The sequence below is a fragment of the Peromyscus eremicus genome, chromosome 3 (genome assembly GCF_949786415.1).
Source record: "Peromyscus eremicus chromosome 3, PerEre_H2_v1, whole genome shotgun sequence".
NCBI lineage: Eukaryota > Metazoa > Chordata > Mammalia > Rodentia > Cricetidae > Peromyscus > Peromyscus eremicus.
Genome location: NC_081418.1, coordinates 119,320,190 through 119,334,125, shown reverse-complemented (window position 1 = coordinate 119,334,125; position 13,936 = coordinate 119,320,190). Strand labels below are relative to the sequence as shown.

Genomic DNA, 13,936 nt, shown 5'->3' with positions numbered 1-13,936 from the left:
TATAGTCAAAACTTTACAAGAGGGTTCCTTTTCTGACCTCATTATAAATGGAAATCATTCTCATGGTTGTACTTCATAATTGTTGGTTGATTATTAGGTTTTAGCAGGTGATAATATCCTTCCTCCTTAATTCATGTTTAGAAACAATAAATAAAATCAGGAGTCAAATAGACATAAAAAACCAGCTTTATTACTGAAAAAAAAAAAAAAAAACCTGGCTAGAAAGCAAGGCTGAGGTCTTCTTGAATCATCAGGTTTACTCAAATGCAAGGCAACGGTGCCTTGGTATCGTAGGTCTCACCTACAAGTACAGGTCAGGACTAGCAGCGCTTTCTATAGTTACAGGTAGCTTGTGGATTTGCTCTGTATGACCCTTTTCCAGGGTCATCTTGGGTTTTGGATGGCTACTCCAACTTCAGCCATCAAATATACATTCTGGTTTCTAAGAAGAAATACAAGGATAACACTGAATGATTCATTATTTTCACTTGTATCCTGCTAGTTTGAACATAGTCATTTACCCACATCTAACTATAAAAGCAAGTATTTTGGAGAAAGGGTACAGCTGGACATTTTACAGTCTGGGCCACATACTTGAGTTGAATTTAGGCATCCTGGCAGAGGCAGGGCTGGGCAACCCCTGGTCTTTTTACACGGATGAGCAAGATGCTGAATACAAGGTACACTTCTCTTGAGGGTAGGTTGTTTGCCAGAGAGGAACCAGGATGCAGATGGTCACTTAATGCTTGATTCCCTCTGGTTTATGTTCACAGAGATGCTGGCAGGCAGAACCTCCCTTCCTAACTCGTGTCTGGTTTTCCTAAGGGAAACCAGTATAGTGAACTGTCATAAGGCAAGAAGGTGGCACATGATGGGGCACCACAGTAACAAGGCTTTCTTAGTTGTGGCTTTCTCAGTTGTTCATGATCTATCCTTTCTTTGTCTTTACTGCTTATTTGATTAAGGAATCTTCCTGAATAGTCATAAGAGAGTTCTTCTCCTGGCAAAATATCTCTGGCTGCAAAAAGTGCCAGCTTAGGTACCATTGAGTCAATTCGAACAGGAATCATCAACAGGTTTGGTTCGCAAGAATGATTCAGGAATCTCCCAATATTTCCTATGTAGGTAGGGTCAACAAAAGTTTCCATGACCTGTCCATTATAAATATGCTCCCTGATGGCGATGATGTAATTCGGGTCATGTGGTGTTTGTAGGTGAATTCTTCTCTGTACTTCAGAGAACCCTAAAATCTCCCCAGCATACTCACAGACAAATCTTCCCTTGGGTATAGTTTCCAAGGTCTGAAGTCCCCAGCCCTTTTTATCCGTTTGGAACACCTGGAGACAGAACTGCAGACCATTCTGGACCACCCTGTTTCTACAGTGTTCACCACAATGGCAGAGGACATTGCATTCGAAAACTGGTTTGGCGTACTTTGCTTCCAATCCTATGTCTCTGAGGCACAGATTGTCATCATAGTTATTCTCATGGCGGAGACAGGAGCAAGTGCCAGGGAGACAGGGAGTTTTGACACAAGCACACCCAGGAAAGGTTATTTGTGTGGGGTCGATGTCTGCTCCAGGCCCAGCCACGTGATCAGGAGTATACTGCAAAAATGAGAAATGCTGGTTAGAGTGGCATTCAGCTATTTCATGTGAATGTAATGTATGTACAGCTTTTGGTGTGGATGTTTCCTAATTCCAGCATATATGAAATATGACAAAAGAAACCTGTAAAAACACAACACATTGAAACATGACCCAAGAATATCCTTCCACTTAAAGAAATTAATTTTTCAAGATTTCTTTTGATTTTTACTTCGGTGAATATGTGTCTGTGTCTGTTATATGCGTGCCGGTCCCCCGTGGAGGTCAGAAGAGGACAGATGACCCTCTGGAGCTGCAGTTACAGGTTATGAGCTCCCCGAGGAGTGCTAGGAACCAGACTCTGGTGCTCTGCAAAAACAGCAAGTTCCCTGAACCAGAGTCCTCTGTCCAGTCCCACAAAGTAGCTTCCAAAACTTTAAAGTTTTGTGGTCTTACAGGAATAATAACAATAGAAATTTTTTTTCTATAATCAGGAATTGAAATCTTTGAAACTTGTTTTGTTTCCCTCATAGTTTTTGATATCAGGAACTGAAACTTCATTTTTTTTTTTAAATTTTTCTTATTTTTATTTTTTGGTTTCTTGAGACAGGCTTCCTGTGTGTAGTCCTGGCTGCTGGAGAACTCACTCTGTAGACCAGGCTGGCCTGAAACTCACAAAGATCTGCCTGCCTCTGCCTCCTGAGTGCTGGGACAAAGGTGTGCTCCACCACTGCCCCGCTGCAGCTTTTTTATTCTTTGAGACTTGCTTATGTGTAAATGATGAACTGTGATCATAACCCACCCCATTCCAGTTTCATGTCCCCCTGTTTTTTAATAGCCACTTAGTGCTGCCCATATATGTACAGATGTGGGGCCGTCTCCTGGAACATGGGTACCCTGTCAGTAGTCACACCCCAGAGAATGTTTTTCCTCCTTTCAGCAGCTATCAGCTGCCAACAGCCCCTGAGTCAGGGGAGGTGCCTCAGGCCTTCCTGCCTGATCTGTGCTGGGATGTTGGCTGGTTTGATCTCCTGTAAGTCTTCATAGCTAATCACAGCTGCTATGCATTCGTGAGTGCAATGGCCACACCATGTTCAGAAGGCAGCATTTCACAGCTTCCTCCCCACCCTCCAGCCCTTACATCTTCCCCGCCTCCTCTTCTGGGATGTTCCCTGAGCCTTGCCAGGGGTGGGAGGGTTGATAAAGGTGTTCCATTTAGGGCTGAGCACTCATAATCGTTTATTCTCAAGCACTTTGACCAAAAACTACTAAATTTGATGCCTGCATGAAGTTCAATATTTTATCCTTAGCTTTTTTTTTTTCCCTTTTAGCTTTATCTAATAATATATCATTATGAGTCATTCCAGGTTTTTTCCCCTGGGGGTAAGAAAGTCATTAATGTTAAATCAATCACAGAAATCATTTTAAAATGGAATTTATTAAATAGGTATCGATATATAAATTATAGATGTATCTGATACGTGTAAAGAAATTCTGTTCTTATTCATAAGACAAAGGGATAATGTGAAACATTGGTGTTTTAAATGTACCTGCATTGTCAAAACATTACATTTATAAAGCAAGAAAAAGCCTGCAATCTAAAATCTAAATGAAAAGCCTGCTGTCTTAATTCTTTCCTTATAGGTGTTAAGAAGAACAATTTAAAACCCTTAAAGCATCTCTTAGGACTGGGGAGATGGCTCTGTTGGTAGAGTGCTTGCCATACAAGCACAGCTGTCTGACTCTAATCCCCTGAAGACACGTAGAAAAGAGTCTAATGTGGCAGCATGCACCGGCCAGGCTAGCACTGGATGTGTGGAGACTCAGGATCCCCAGGACTCGCTGGCCAGCCAGTCTAGCTGATCAGTGAACTCCAGATTCAGTGAGAGACCCTGCCTCAAAGAGAGATGGTGGAGAGAAACCTCCAGCCTCTATACATACGGGACGGACGGACACACACACACACACACACACACACACACACACACCCTCTTAAGGACCTAACAAGCTTTATGTACAGAAAAATTGTTGCTTACATGGAACTTTATTTATATCCACCTCTTTCCAAAAAGGACTTAATGAGATTGTTTTTTAAAAAGGTAAGGCAATGAACAAAAGGCGAACGTGAGGTGCACCATGGCTTGGGTAAATACCCCTCAAGGGCCTATGTGTTCAAGGGTTGTCCTCAACCTGTGCTCCTACTGGAAGGTAGTGTAACCTTTAAGAGGTGGAGCCTAGTAGGAGGGAGCCTGTTTATTGAGATCCAGTATTTCCCTGTGTTTATTCTGCTTCTCAGCTGCCATCAATTCTGTACTACATATTTCCACCTTGAAGATCTGCCTTAGCAAATCTTAGCAAAAGGCCAAGAGATGGGACCAATCAACTGTGGACTGAAACCTACAAAGTGTGAGCCCAAAGAAACCATTCCCTTCTATGTACAGTATGTGGGGTGGGGGCAGGGGTAAGATAGCTTCTAACTGTCCTGAAACTTCTGGGAATCCTTCTGTCCCAGCCTTTAAAGTGCTTGGATTACCATGCCCAACAACCTTTCAACTCTATAAGCTGATTATCTCAGGTGTTTTGTTACAAAAGCAGAAAGCTGACTAACCCAGGGTGAAAGAAATGTGTCCAGTGGGCTTAGACAGAAAATGTGAAGCAGAAACAGAATGAACAATTGGCTTCACCTGGAATCAGTCAGTTCAAAGAGGGTGCATGATTAGATGTGAGTCTTGCACTGTCTGTAAGAAACAATCTCACTATTGGAAGCAACACTGACTTTTCTAGTGCAGATACAAGAAAGAAACTTCCCTGATGTGTCCTTCCAAACCATTCTTTTGTAGGAGGCAGTTCCTGGGGACTGTTTTTATTCTAACTGTTAGTAAAGTGGCATGCCACAGTGCCAACAGAGTTGGGTTAGAGTGGTTCTACAAGGTACCAACTCCATGGCTTTTCATTTGGGGTAAGGATTTTACAGGATCCCAAGGGATGCTGGAATTGCCCATCTCTGGTCCTCTGTTAATAGGGTGTCTCCTGGGCCCATCTTCAGAAAGACATTGAACAGCATGTAGTGACACTCCCTGTGGAGGCTTGGTGGAGCTGTGCAGTTAAGTGCAGAAGCCTATACTTTAAAAAGCACAGAACTGGAGGAGGATTGGCATTCCTGTTGAAAGATTAAGAAGGTGAAGAGTGGGAGTCTGGGGTGGGGGGCAGGCCAGCCTTCTGCTCAGACAGTGATTCGGGGGTGTTAAAGAGCTTCCGCTCGCATTGTGTCTTACCGCTTTAGCTGTGTAGGGATGTCCTACAGAGATGAAGGAACTCTCAAAAAAGATGCCCCTGTCCATCAAATGCCGTGAGTGCTGTCTCACTCAGAACCCACTTTTGGCTTTTTAACAATTCAACGTTGAAATGTAAATGGTTATTGAGGCGTTTTAAGAAGTAGCTGTAAAATGAAGATTTTTTATCATCTTTATGAAACTTTTCATGAAGAGTATTTTTAAACTGATTTGTTCCTCAAGGAGCATATCCTTTTAAAGTACAGTATTAAGTCACTGAACTAGAAAATGATTTTTTTCCCCAACACAGATGACTCCTTGTAAAATAAGCCTGACTTACTGCAGTTTTCTAACCAGGAGAGTATTTTTTTCCCCTAAAAATTAGTTCTGTTTGAATCTTTCTACTTAAAAATTAAAAATATTTTTGAGACTACTTTATTATATTATTTTATTTATTTTTGCTGTACTGAAGATTGTACATAGGGCCTCACACATGATAGGCAAGTACTCTACTGTTGAGCTATAGCCCCAGTTCAGAATTTGCTATGAAACATTCTTTTATATGCTTTTATATATTTTCCTAGCATGTGCAAGGAATGTGCTTTCATCTGTAACATTCAATAGAGATCCAGACAGAGATAGACATAGACATAGAGATAGATAGATGAATACATTTATATATGTAAATATATAAAAATTCTATAATTAAAATTGTTGTACAATCTGGCAATTTGAGCTCCTTTACACTGGGGTTACAGATGGCAGCAAATTCCAAATGATCTTCAGATATCTCTGAACAGACAATACAGACCTTAAGGTAAATTTCCAGTTTGGCAGGAAGTGTCTCTAACCATTGAGCCATTTTACTAGCCCAGAATAAAAAATACGTATGGAATCATTGACCCTGATACCGGTGATGATTATAAATCATTTAATCTTCATCTTTCTTCATTTTTCTCCTGCATAAAAGGTTAGAAAAAATACTATAGAAGAAAAATATTTTACTGACTTTAAAAATAACTATAGTGAAGAAAAATCTGATAGTTCAATGGTAGAGTTTGCACAGCATGTAAAAGGCACTAGGTTGGAGGCTCCGTATTACCAAAACCCAAACCCAAACCCCCCAAATCTTTTAAAAACTGCCTAACTTAATATATTGTTATGTGATTATCCATCTTTTCAGAGATAATTTGAGGTCATCAATCATTAGACATGCTATTCAAATGCTTATGTTCAGCAAACTGTTAAACTTCGATGCTGGGAAGTGTGGTGTTGCAAACTGGGAGGAGCCACTTGCTCTTAACTGAAATGGATCCAGTGTGTAACACTTTACAAAGTCTGTCTGTACCCTACTTTCTGTTACAGACCTGTGGACCAAGTCCATGCACAGGTTACTGAAACCTGAAGGCTGCTTGTGCCTACAGGACACCAAGGATAGAACAGGGCTTTGGTCACAGCCGATGGGCTTTCCCCCCAGCTCCTCCCAGAAGTCCCTCCACTCTTGATGCAAGGCTCTGGATGAGGGTTCCAGATGGTTCTGGAAGCTGACCTGGCTAAACAGAACATCACTGTTCTTTTCAAGTGTTTGGTTTGGGAGTGGGGCTACAGCTCAGTTGGTAGAGTACCAGCTCAGCATGCAGGAGGCCCTGGGTTCCATCCTTAGCACCACATAATCCACGGCAGAGGCACACAGGCTTGTTGCCCTCAGCATTCTACAGATGGAAGCAAGAGGAACAGAAGTTCAAGGTCACCCTTGAAGTTGGTCTCAGACAGTAAGAGACCCCACCTCAAAAACAAAAACACAACAGAGAACAGAGAAAGTGTTTAGTTTGTGGCCAAGCACACCCCCTAAACCAGAACAAAGAAATACAAATCTGGGTTACTGACACAAAGAAGGAAGTAGGACTCTTCCACAGAATGCTCAGTATCAAGTTTACCACTTACACAAAACCCCCTGCCCAGCCAAGTAGTGTAAAGGGAAGCAGAGGTGTGAACAGTGTGCTACAGCTCTGAGGGGAAGGGTCACCCCAGTGCACATGACGCAGCTTTGAAGGGAGAGGTTTCCCCTATACAAGTTTTATAGCTCTGAAAGGAAAAAAAGTCACACTGCACAACAAACCTCACACGAGGGATTTATTGGGAGGGACACAAGAGGGTGGTTGCCTCTGCTCGGGCGAGAAGCAACAAGGAATTGAGCAGGAGGCAGGCTTTATATAGGCCTTCTTGGAGGCACAGTTTTCCAGGGTGGGGATTGGTGGGATTTTAAGGCAAGCTAAGGGATTGGCGGGATTTCCTGCTCAGGGACTGGTGGGTTTTTGGGCTCAGGGATTGGTGGGTTTTTGAGCTCTGGAACTGGTAGGTTTTGGTGGGTTTTGAAATGCAGAAGTGGGCTTGAACCTTTTACTCTACAAACAGGAAGTGCAGCAGTGAGACATTACTAGATATCATTAAAGTCTTGATACAAATAGGTCTAGGGTAGCCACTTTTGGACATTTCCATTTTGTGAGGCAATCTTTTCCCTCCATTGCTTGAGCCAATTTGAGGGATGTTTATGTTTCATGCAATCAAGGGAGTCCTGGCTAGTACAGTAGGGTGAAAGCTGGAAATGGTGATAGGAAATGGCTAGAAAATGTAGTCAGAAATGTAAATGAACAAAGAACTAACAGGCTTCCAACTGGGTTTAAGATACTGGAACAAACTATGCAGTAGTTCAGGCAGAAAAACCCACAAACACATGACCGTGGTCAGGAACACAGGGCCAAGCCACAGGGGCTTCTTAGTGCAGAAGGTGGGCTGTTCTGGAGTCATATACAGAGCCAGGCTTACATTACCATGGTGACTCTTGGCAAATGATTTGTAGATCAACAATTACGACAAGGAAAATACTCATATTGGGGGTGGTTATCACAGACTCCTAGGGAGATAATGCTACTCAGGGCCTGGAACTTGCTTTAAAAATATTACCTTCCCTTTACTACCTATCTGTTCTTTCTATCTCACTTATAAAGGAAAATACAAGAGAGACTCTAAGTAATTACAGTTGGGGCTGGCATGTAAACTTAAGAGAAGTTAAACAGGTATTGTAGTAGGTGGTGAAAAAAATAGGTCCTGGAACTAAACTTCCTAGTTGCAAACACATCCAAACAAAAATCCGGGCTATGAAATACTTTCCTCCTCACCTTGGTGACTTACTCATGTTGAGTGAGGAGAGTTAAGAGCTGACCCAGCCCAGACTTTCTTCATTTATCAACAAACACTACCTTATTAAGTATCTTATGTATATACTGGGATTTGGAATCAGCAGAAAAACATAAAGGACAAGAAGGGGACTTTTATTATTCTTGCATTGTCATATGCAAGAGCTAGAGATAAATGCAAAATGATCAGTGTGAAATGATTCCCTATAAGCCACATCCTGGGTAGAGATTCCAATTTTGTTTTCACTTGAGAGAAGAAAATATAAATAGTAATTATCTAGGAAGCCAAAATAGAAACAGCATATAGCATGTCTCTCTCTCTCTCTCTCTCTCTCTCTCTCTCTCTCTCTCTCTCTCTCTCTCTCTCTCTTATATATATATATATATATACTTTTATTTTTTTTCCATGCTCTTGGTTCCCCTTGTTCATGATGATTTCTTCCTTCTCTGAACTAGGCTAGCATGAACTGACTTGGATGTTGAATTGTGTTAAATGGGTAGGTGCCAACATTCAAACCAATGTGTCCAAAGGCAAAGCATGAGTTCTGGGGTATGTCATGAAGTGTCCTTCTAATCAGTAGTTCTAGACACAGAGTGGACACCCAGTTTGTTCTGACTGCTTCACTGCAGCTCTTGACAACTTCAATCGCAAGTTGGGGCTGTTCTGATTAACATTCTGTATCAAAGCCCCAGAAACTCAAGTACAAGTTTGTATAGTACTGGGATTTTAAGCATGAGCATGACTCTTACGGAAGTTTCCTGAATCCTAAGGAATACTTCAGGAAGCATTGTGAAAACCTTCCTTCCTTTTTTGGTTGTGTTGAAAACCCAGCTACAAGAAACCTTGGACTTGCCTCCAGCGTCACCAGTTTGTTTTTGCTTCTAACAGCTATTAGGAGACTGTGAGCCGGATAATTCTGGTCAAGGCCCAGCTGAGATCTTAAAAATAACGTTTGAAGTTGATCTGAGGGACCTGACAAATGATTAAACCTGACTTAGCTCGAGAGAACCAATTAGTTTATTTTCTCCTTGGCTTTCAACCCTGAGGACATTAGGAGATGCTGGCTTCTAATGTGAGCATTTCAATGTTCTCTTTTCTCTTTACACAGCATCCCAAAGCAAAGCAGACATAGTTATTTTTACCTTGAGTTTTTCATGCCTTAATGGTTGTGTGGGTCTGTGAAGCCAGGGCTTGCAGCAAGCAAGCTATTTTGACTTTCTTGTAAGATTCCTTTTATGTATGTGGAATACATGGAAGAAAATTAACTGAAGGTGAGCTGGGAGTGTAGGTCAGTGGTGGAGCATTTCCATGGCATATGCAGAATTCTACCCTGCATCCCTGGTATCCATAACACACACACACACACACACACACACACACACACACACACACACACCCTATACCACTAGTACCACTAGACAACCTGGGCAACAGCCAGGCTTGTCTTATACTGCCAAGAGTGTGGATTATGTTTTCTGAGAAGCAGTCATTTTTATCAGAGACCAATAGATCAACATTCTATAAACTCCTCCATCTCGTGAAACTCTCTTGTGAATTTACCTGTTTGCCAAACCCAGGGTGGCAGACTTTCTTGAAACAAAACTCTCTATCGCAACCTTCCCCGCCCACCTATTATCACTTAGCCAATCATGTCAGATTGTGAGGTTGAGCTGCCACCAATGGAGTGAGACACAGGTTAAGTGACCCCCTCCCCACTCCCCACCATGTGCTGCTCAGCTGGTGTGGGCCATTGTGCATCCTTTTGCAACAGTAAAACTGCCTGGCTATTTACTTTTACTTTGTTCAGTATCTTGTGACACCAGGAATATCCTTTTACAACAGTTTCATTCTCCAGACTTTCATGTATGCCAGAAATGGTTGGTCTAAGGGTCAATCACATGACTTCTCTCCTCCCTCTTCCTTTGAAAAATAGACAGGTACTTATTTTAATTTGAAAACTATGATTAGTACATCAACTCCCCTGAGTTGATGGACACTAATGACTATGAGGATTCTAAAGAAGATTACTTATATAAACCTTTTTAATTTTTGATGGTGCAAGGAATCAAACCCAGGAACTTGAGCATAAAACACTGTCACTGTGGTACATTCCTAGCAACTGGTTTTTGGAGACAGGGTTTTGCTATGTAGTATGGTGATATTTTATTTGTGCTGAAATGTGATTTTATTTGTATGTTAATAAAGTTGCCTGGGGATCAGAGCTAAGAGCAAGCCATCAGAGCTAAGAGCAAGCCATTAAGTAGAAGTCTGGCAGTGGTAGCACACACCCTTAATCCCGATCACATGGCAGGCAGAGTCTGTGTGTGTAAGGACACAGCCAGCTTGGTGACACATGCCTTTCATCTCAGTACCAACCATAGAGACCTGGAGGTCTGTATAGACAGGCAGTGACAAGGAAGTCATGTGTTTGGGTTTACAGCCAATGAGAAGGCAGAACAGAAAGGCAATAAAAAAGGCAGGACACAGGAAGAAGGTCTCTTTTCTCAGGGGAAGGACGGCAGCAACAGCGAGGGGTAAGAAGGTGGTCTTAGCTCTTGGCTGCAGCTCAATCTCTGGGCTTTTAACTCTGCATTTGGCTCTGTGTTTCTCATTTAATAAGACCGTTTAGAATTATATCTACAGTGTAGCCTAGGATGGCCCTTACATTTATGATTCTCTTGCTTTTGCCTCCAGAGTGGTGAGATTACAGGCAACAGCCTGGCTAATGAAGTTATTCTTAGTTATGTTTGAATATAAAATAAAGTAGGCTAACAAAGAATTACATTGTTCCAACTGTCTTATGGATTGTTCTTAGAGAAGATGGCAAAGAAAAATACAATTCAAGACTGGAAACTTATTTGTAGAGTTCACAATACCACCCCCCCGCCCCACACACACTTCAGTGGCACAAACTGTTAAATCAATTCCACTGTTAGTGCTTTGAGGGCAGAGAGTATGTTCTTCTATTCTCTGCATCCCAACTCATCACTTGGTATATGTTTAGTTCTTAATGAATATTTATTGAAGTTACTTAAGAATGGAGCATTTTTTTCTTTCATGTTAGATACTTCTAGGTTAAAATAAAAGCAACCAAATACTGTCTTCTTCAACCAAATGAAGTCATCTTCTAGGCCTTATCTTATACAGAGCCTGGCATATTACAGGCACTCAATGGTTTGATGAATAAAGAAAAACATAGGTAGTCTTATCAGACATTCTGTAATTTCTGATCTTGAACAAGCTTTAAGGGCTCATTGGTACATATAGAGTTATCTACTTGTGTTATTAACAATAAACCACCAATGCAAATGCAGAAAAGTATTGTTGGCCACAAATTATAATTTGAGAGGTCAGTAACTATGGCTCACATTAAAATCTTGCTTTGCTTACAGAAATCTGCTATAGAAGTTATCACCCCATTTGCTGCCCCAATTTGTACTGATAATAGATGAGGAAAAGGTATACAATTTTAAATCATTTTCACTTTGAAAACAAAAAGCTCAGGCTTTGTGGAATAGCTAAGGTGACTAAACCATCATCTAAGTCCAACATCCAAGGGCAAAGCTCTTTCGCCAGAATCTTTGGATATTCCCAATTCCTTAGGTAACTTTCAGACCACAGTCAGGGGGGTTGAAGGTTAGACCAAGGGCTTTGAGGTAGTAACAGTAGTGGGCATTTATTGAGTTCTTACAGAGAACTAGAAACAGTAATTCCTAAAGCAGCTATAAAGTGAGGTACTAGTACTTAAACTCTACACAAAAGGCTTCCAAGGCTTTGCAGATGTTAACTTACATTTGTCTAAGACCTCTCAGCATGAAGGAGACCTCAGCTAAGTTTGACTCTAGGGGCTGAGACTCATAACCAGGTTATTCTTACATGAGAGACAGTTGAGACCAGACAGGGAACTGATTTGCTCTGACCCCTCAGTAAGTTCTGAGTACAAGGCCAGATAAAAATGCTTTTTCTGAAAAGTCACCCCTCTGCCACATATACTATAAGGAACTGCCATTTTACTGAAAGAATAAGGTAAAAATTCCTTTTAAGGTCTTACTACAAGTTCATAGAAAAGTATTAAATTCTGTTCATTTAAGAACCTTCACTTCAGGCCAATGCCTTTTTTTTTTCTTCAGAGAAAGCATGAAATTGGGTAGTCAGGGAGGGAAGTGGGCAAGGATCTGTGAGGAGTTGGGGGCAGAAGAGTAAGATCAACGTATACTGTATGGTAGGTATTCTCAAGGAATAAGTAAATCACAAAAAAAGTCAAGAAGGCTGCAGTTTCAGTGAACAACCTTGATGAAACTCATTGGGTCGCTCTGTGTCCTACACACACACACACACACACACACACACACACACACTCTCTCTCTCTCACACACAAACACACATTCATTCTCTCTCTCTCTCTCTCTCTCTCTCTCTCACACACACACACACACACACACACACACACACACACACACACACACACTTGAAGGGGGCACCAGCCAGGGGGATGAAGGATTCCTAGGAGTGGGAGAGGGTGGTGGTACGTATGATCAAAACACATTATGTGCTTGTGTGACAGTGTCATCATGGAACCCATTATTATGTATAATTAGTATCTGCTAATGAACATTTTTAAAACGCCATAATAAAACCAAATATCCTGTATACTAACATTAAAAAATAAAAGTATGAGGGAAAATAAAGAGCCTGTGGTTAGTCAGTTTGACAACTATGACCACATGAGGGAGCTATGGGTCTATCTTTCTCGACTCCTAGGAAAGGTGCCCTAGCGCCCCCTTGGGCTGTGTGCAGCCCTGAAGTCCCGCCCAATAAGGAAGGGCTTAGCCCCGCCCCCGAGGTTGTGAGCAGCCCTTTAGCCCCGCCTCTACATAAAAGAGCGCTGCTCTCACCTATCGGAGCTTTGAGCAGCTCTCTAGCTCCGCCCCTGGAGGCTGGGCGCAGGCCTCTATCTCCGCCCCTACATGGAAGGGCGCAGGCTCCGCCTGGGGGAAATGGAAGCCGCCTTCTAGTCAACCCCTGCAGGGCAATGGACAGCTCTCTAGCCCAGGCCCTAGAAGGCGAGCGCCGGCCCCGCCCGGGGGAGGGAGGAAATGGACAAGCTCTAGCCCCGCCCCAGAGGAAAGGGCACTGGCCCCGCCTCCAGGGGAATAGGAGCAGCTCTAGCTCCGCCCCCGCCTCCACAGTCCCTAGTCCCGCCTCTACCTGGAAAGGCTTAGGCCTGGGCCCCGCCCCCAGAGGCCACACTCTCACAGGAAAGTTCTCCAGGCCGCGCGCTACATCTTGTTCTATCAGGGCCGCAGATTCCTCCTCAGCTGCTGCTATCCCGAAGGAACGTTTCTCCACAGCTTCCGCAGACATTCACAATCTCACTCCGCCTACTAGCCGGACCGGCTTGGGCCTCCGGGAGGATGCTGGGAGTTGTGGATTGCGCCGCCCCACTTCCTCATGGGAGTTGTAGTTTTTGTTCCTCACAAGCGGCCGGTGAGGGCGATTCCTCCCTCTGCATTGTTGTTGGGGTGCTTTTGGTCTGGATCCCACTGTCTTGAGACAGATACAAGCCAGAGAACTTGAAATGTTTTAGTTTTTCCGGGGAACTTTGAGAAGCATGGTCAGTTTTTTGGAGGGTTTAGTAGTTGTTTGGAGATGCACCTCCTAAGCTGAGGAAGAAATAGAACTTCTGGAGAAGTTGGATGGCTGGTGGCAGAATTTGTGTTAGGGTCCTCTCCTTGTAGCAGAATTTGTGTTAGGGTCCTCTCCTTGTAAGCTTACCTTCTTCTCGCCCAATCATGGGAGGGAGGGGGGCAGTAAACATTTTTTTTTTTCTTTTCGGTTTTTCGAGGCAGGGTTTCTCTGTGTAGTTTTGCGTCTTTCCTG

At 42.7% G+C, this 13,936-nt stretch overlaps 1 protein-coding gene across 2 annotated transcripts; it reads right to left on the bottom strand.

Moving 5' to 3' along the window:
* Positions 1-225: 225 nt before the first annotated feature.
* On the bottom strand, positions 226-13,465 carry LOC131906037 (histone-lysine N-methyltransferase SETMAR). 2 transcript variants are annotated; one of them, XM_059256824.1, is made up of 2 exons: positions 13,265-13,465; positions 226-1,607 (listed from the first exon to the last, which is right to left on the bottom strand). In XM_059256824.1, the coding sequence occupies exons 1-2, from the start codon at positions 13,418-13,420 to the stop codon at positions 801-803; spliced, it is 963 nt and encodes a 320-aa protein (XP_059112807.1). In that variant the 5' UTR covers positions 13,421-13,465; the 3' UTR covers positions 226-800. The 2 variants fall into 2 exon arrangements, with proteins under 2 accessions (XP_059112807.1, XP_059112808.1); XM_059256825.1 differs by having other exon boundaries at positions 13,313-13,465.
* Between the last annotated feature and the right edge of the window lie 471 nt (positions 13,466-13,936).

Excerpts from the sequence above, each read along its gene's own strand:
- LOC131906037 (XM_059256824.1), bottom strand. The coding sequence starts at position 13,420 with ATGTCTGCGGAAGCTGTGGAGAAACGTTCCTTCGGGATAGCAGCAGCT. Across the intron at positions 1,608-13,264 it reads CCAGGCCTAAGCCTTTCCAG|TATACTCCTGATCACGTGGC; the intron begins GTAGAGGCGGGA and ends TCATTTTTGCAG.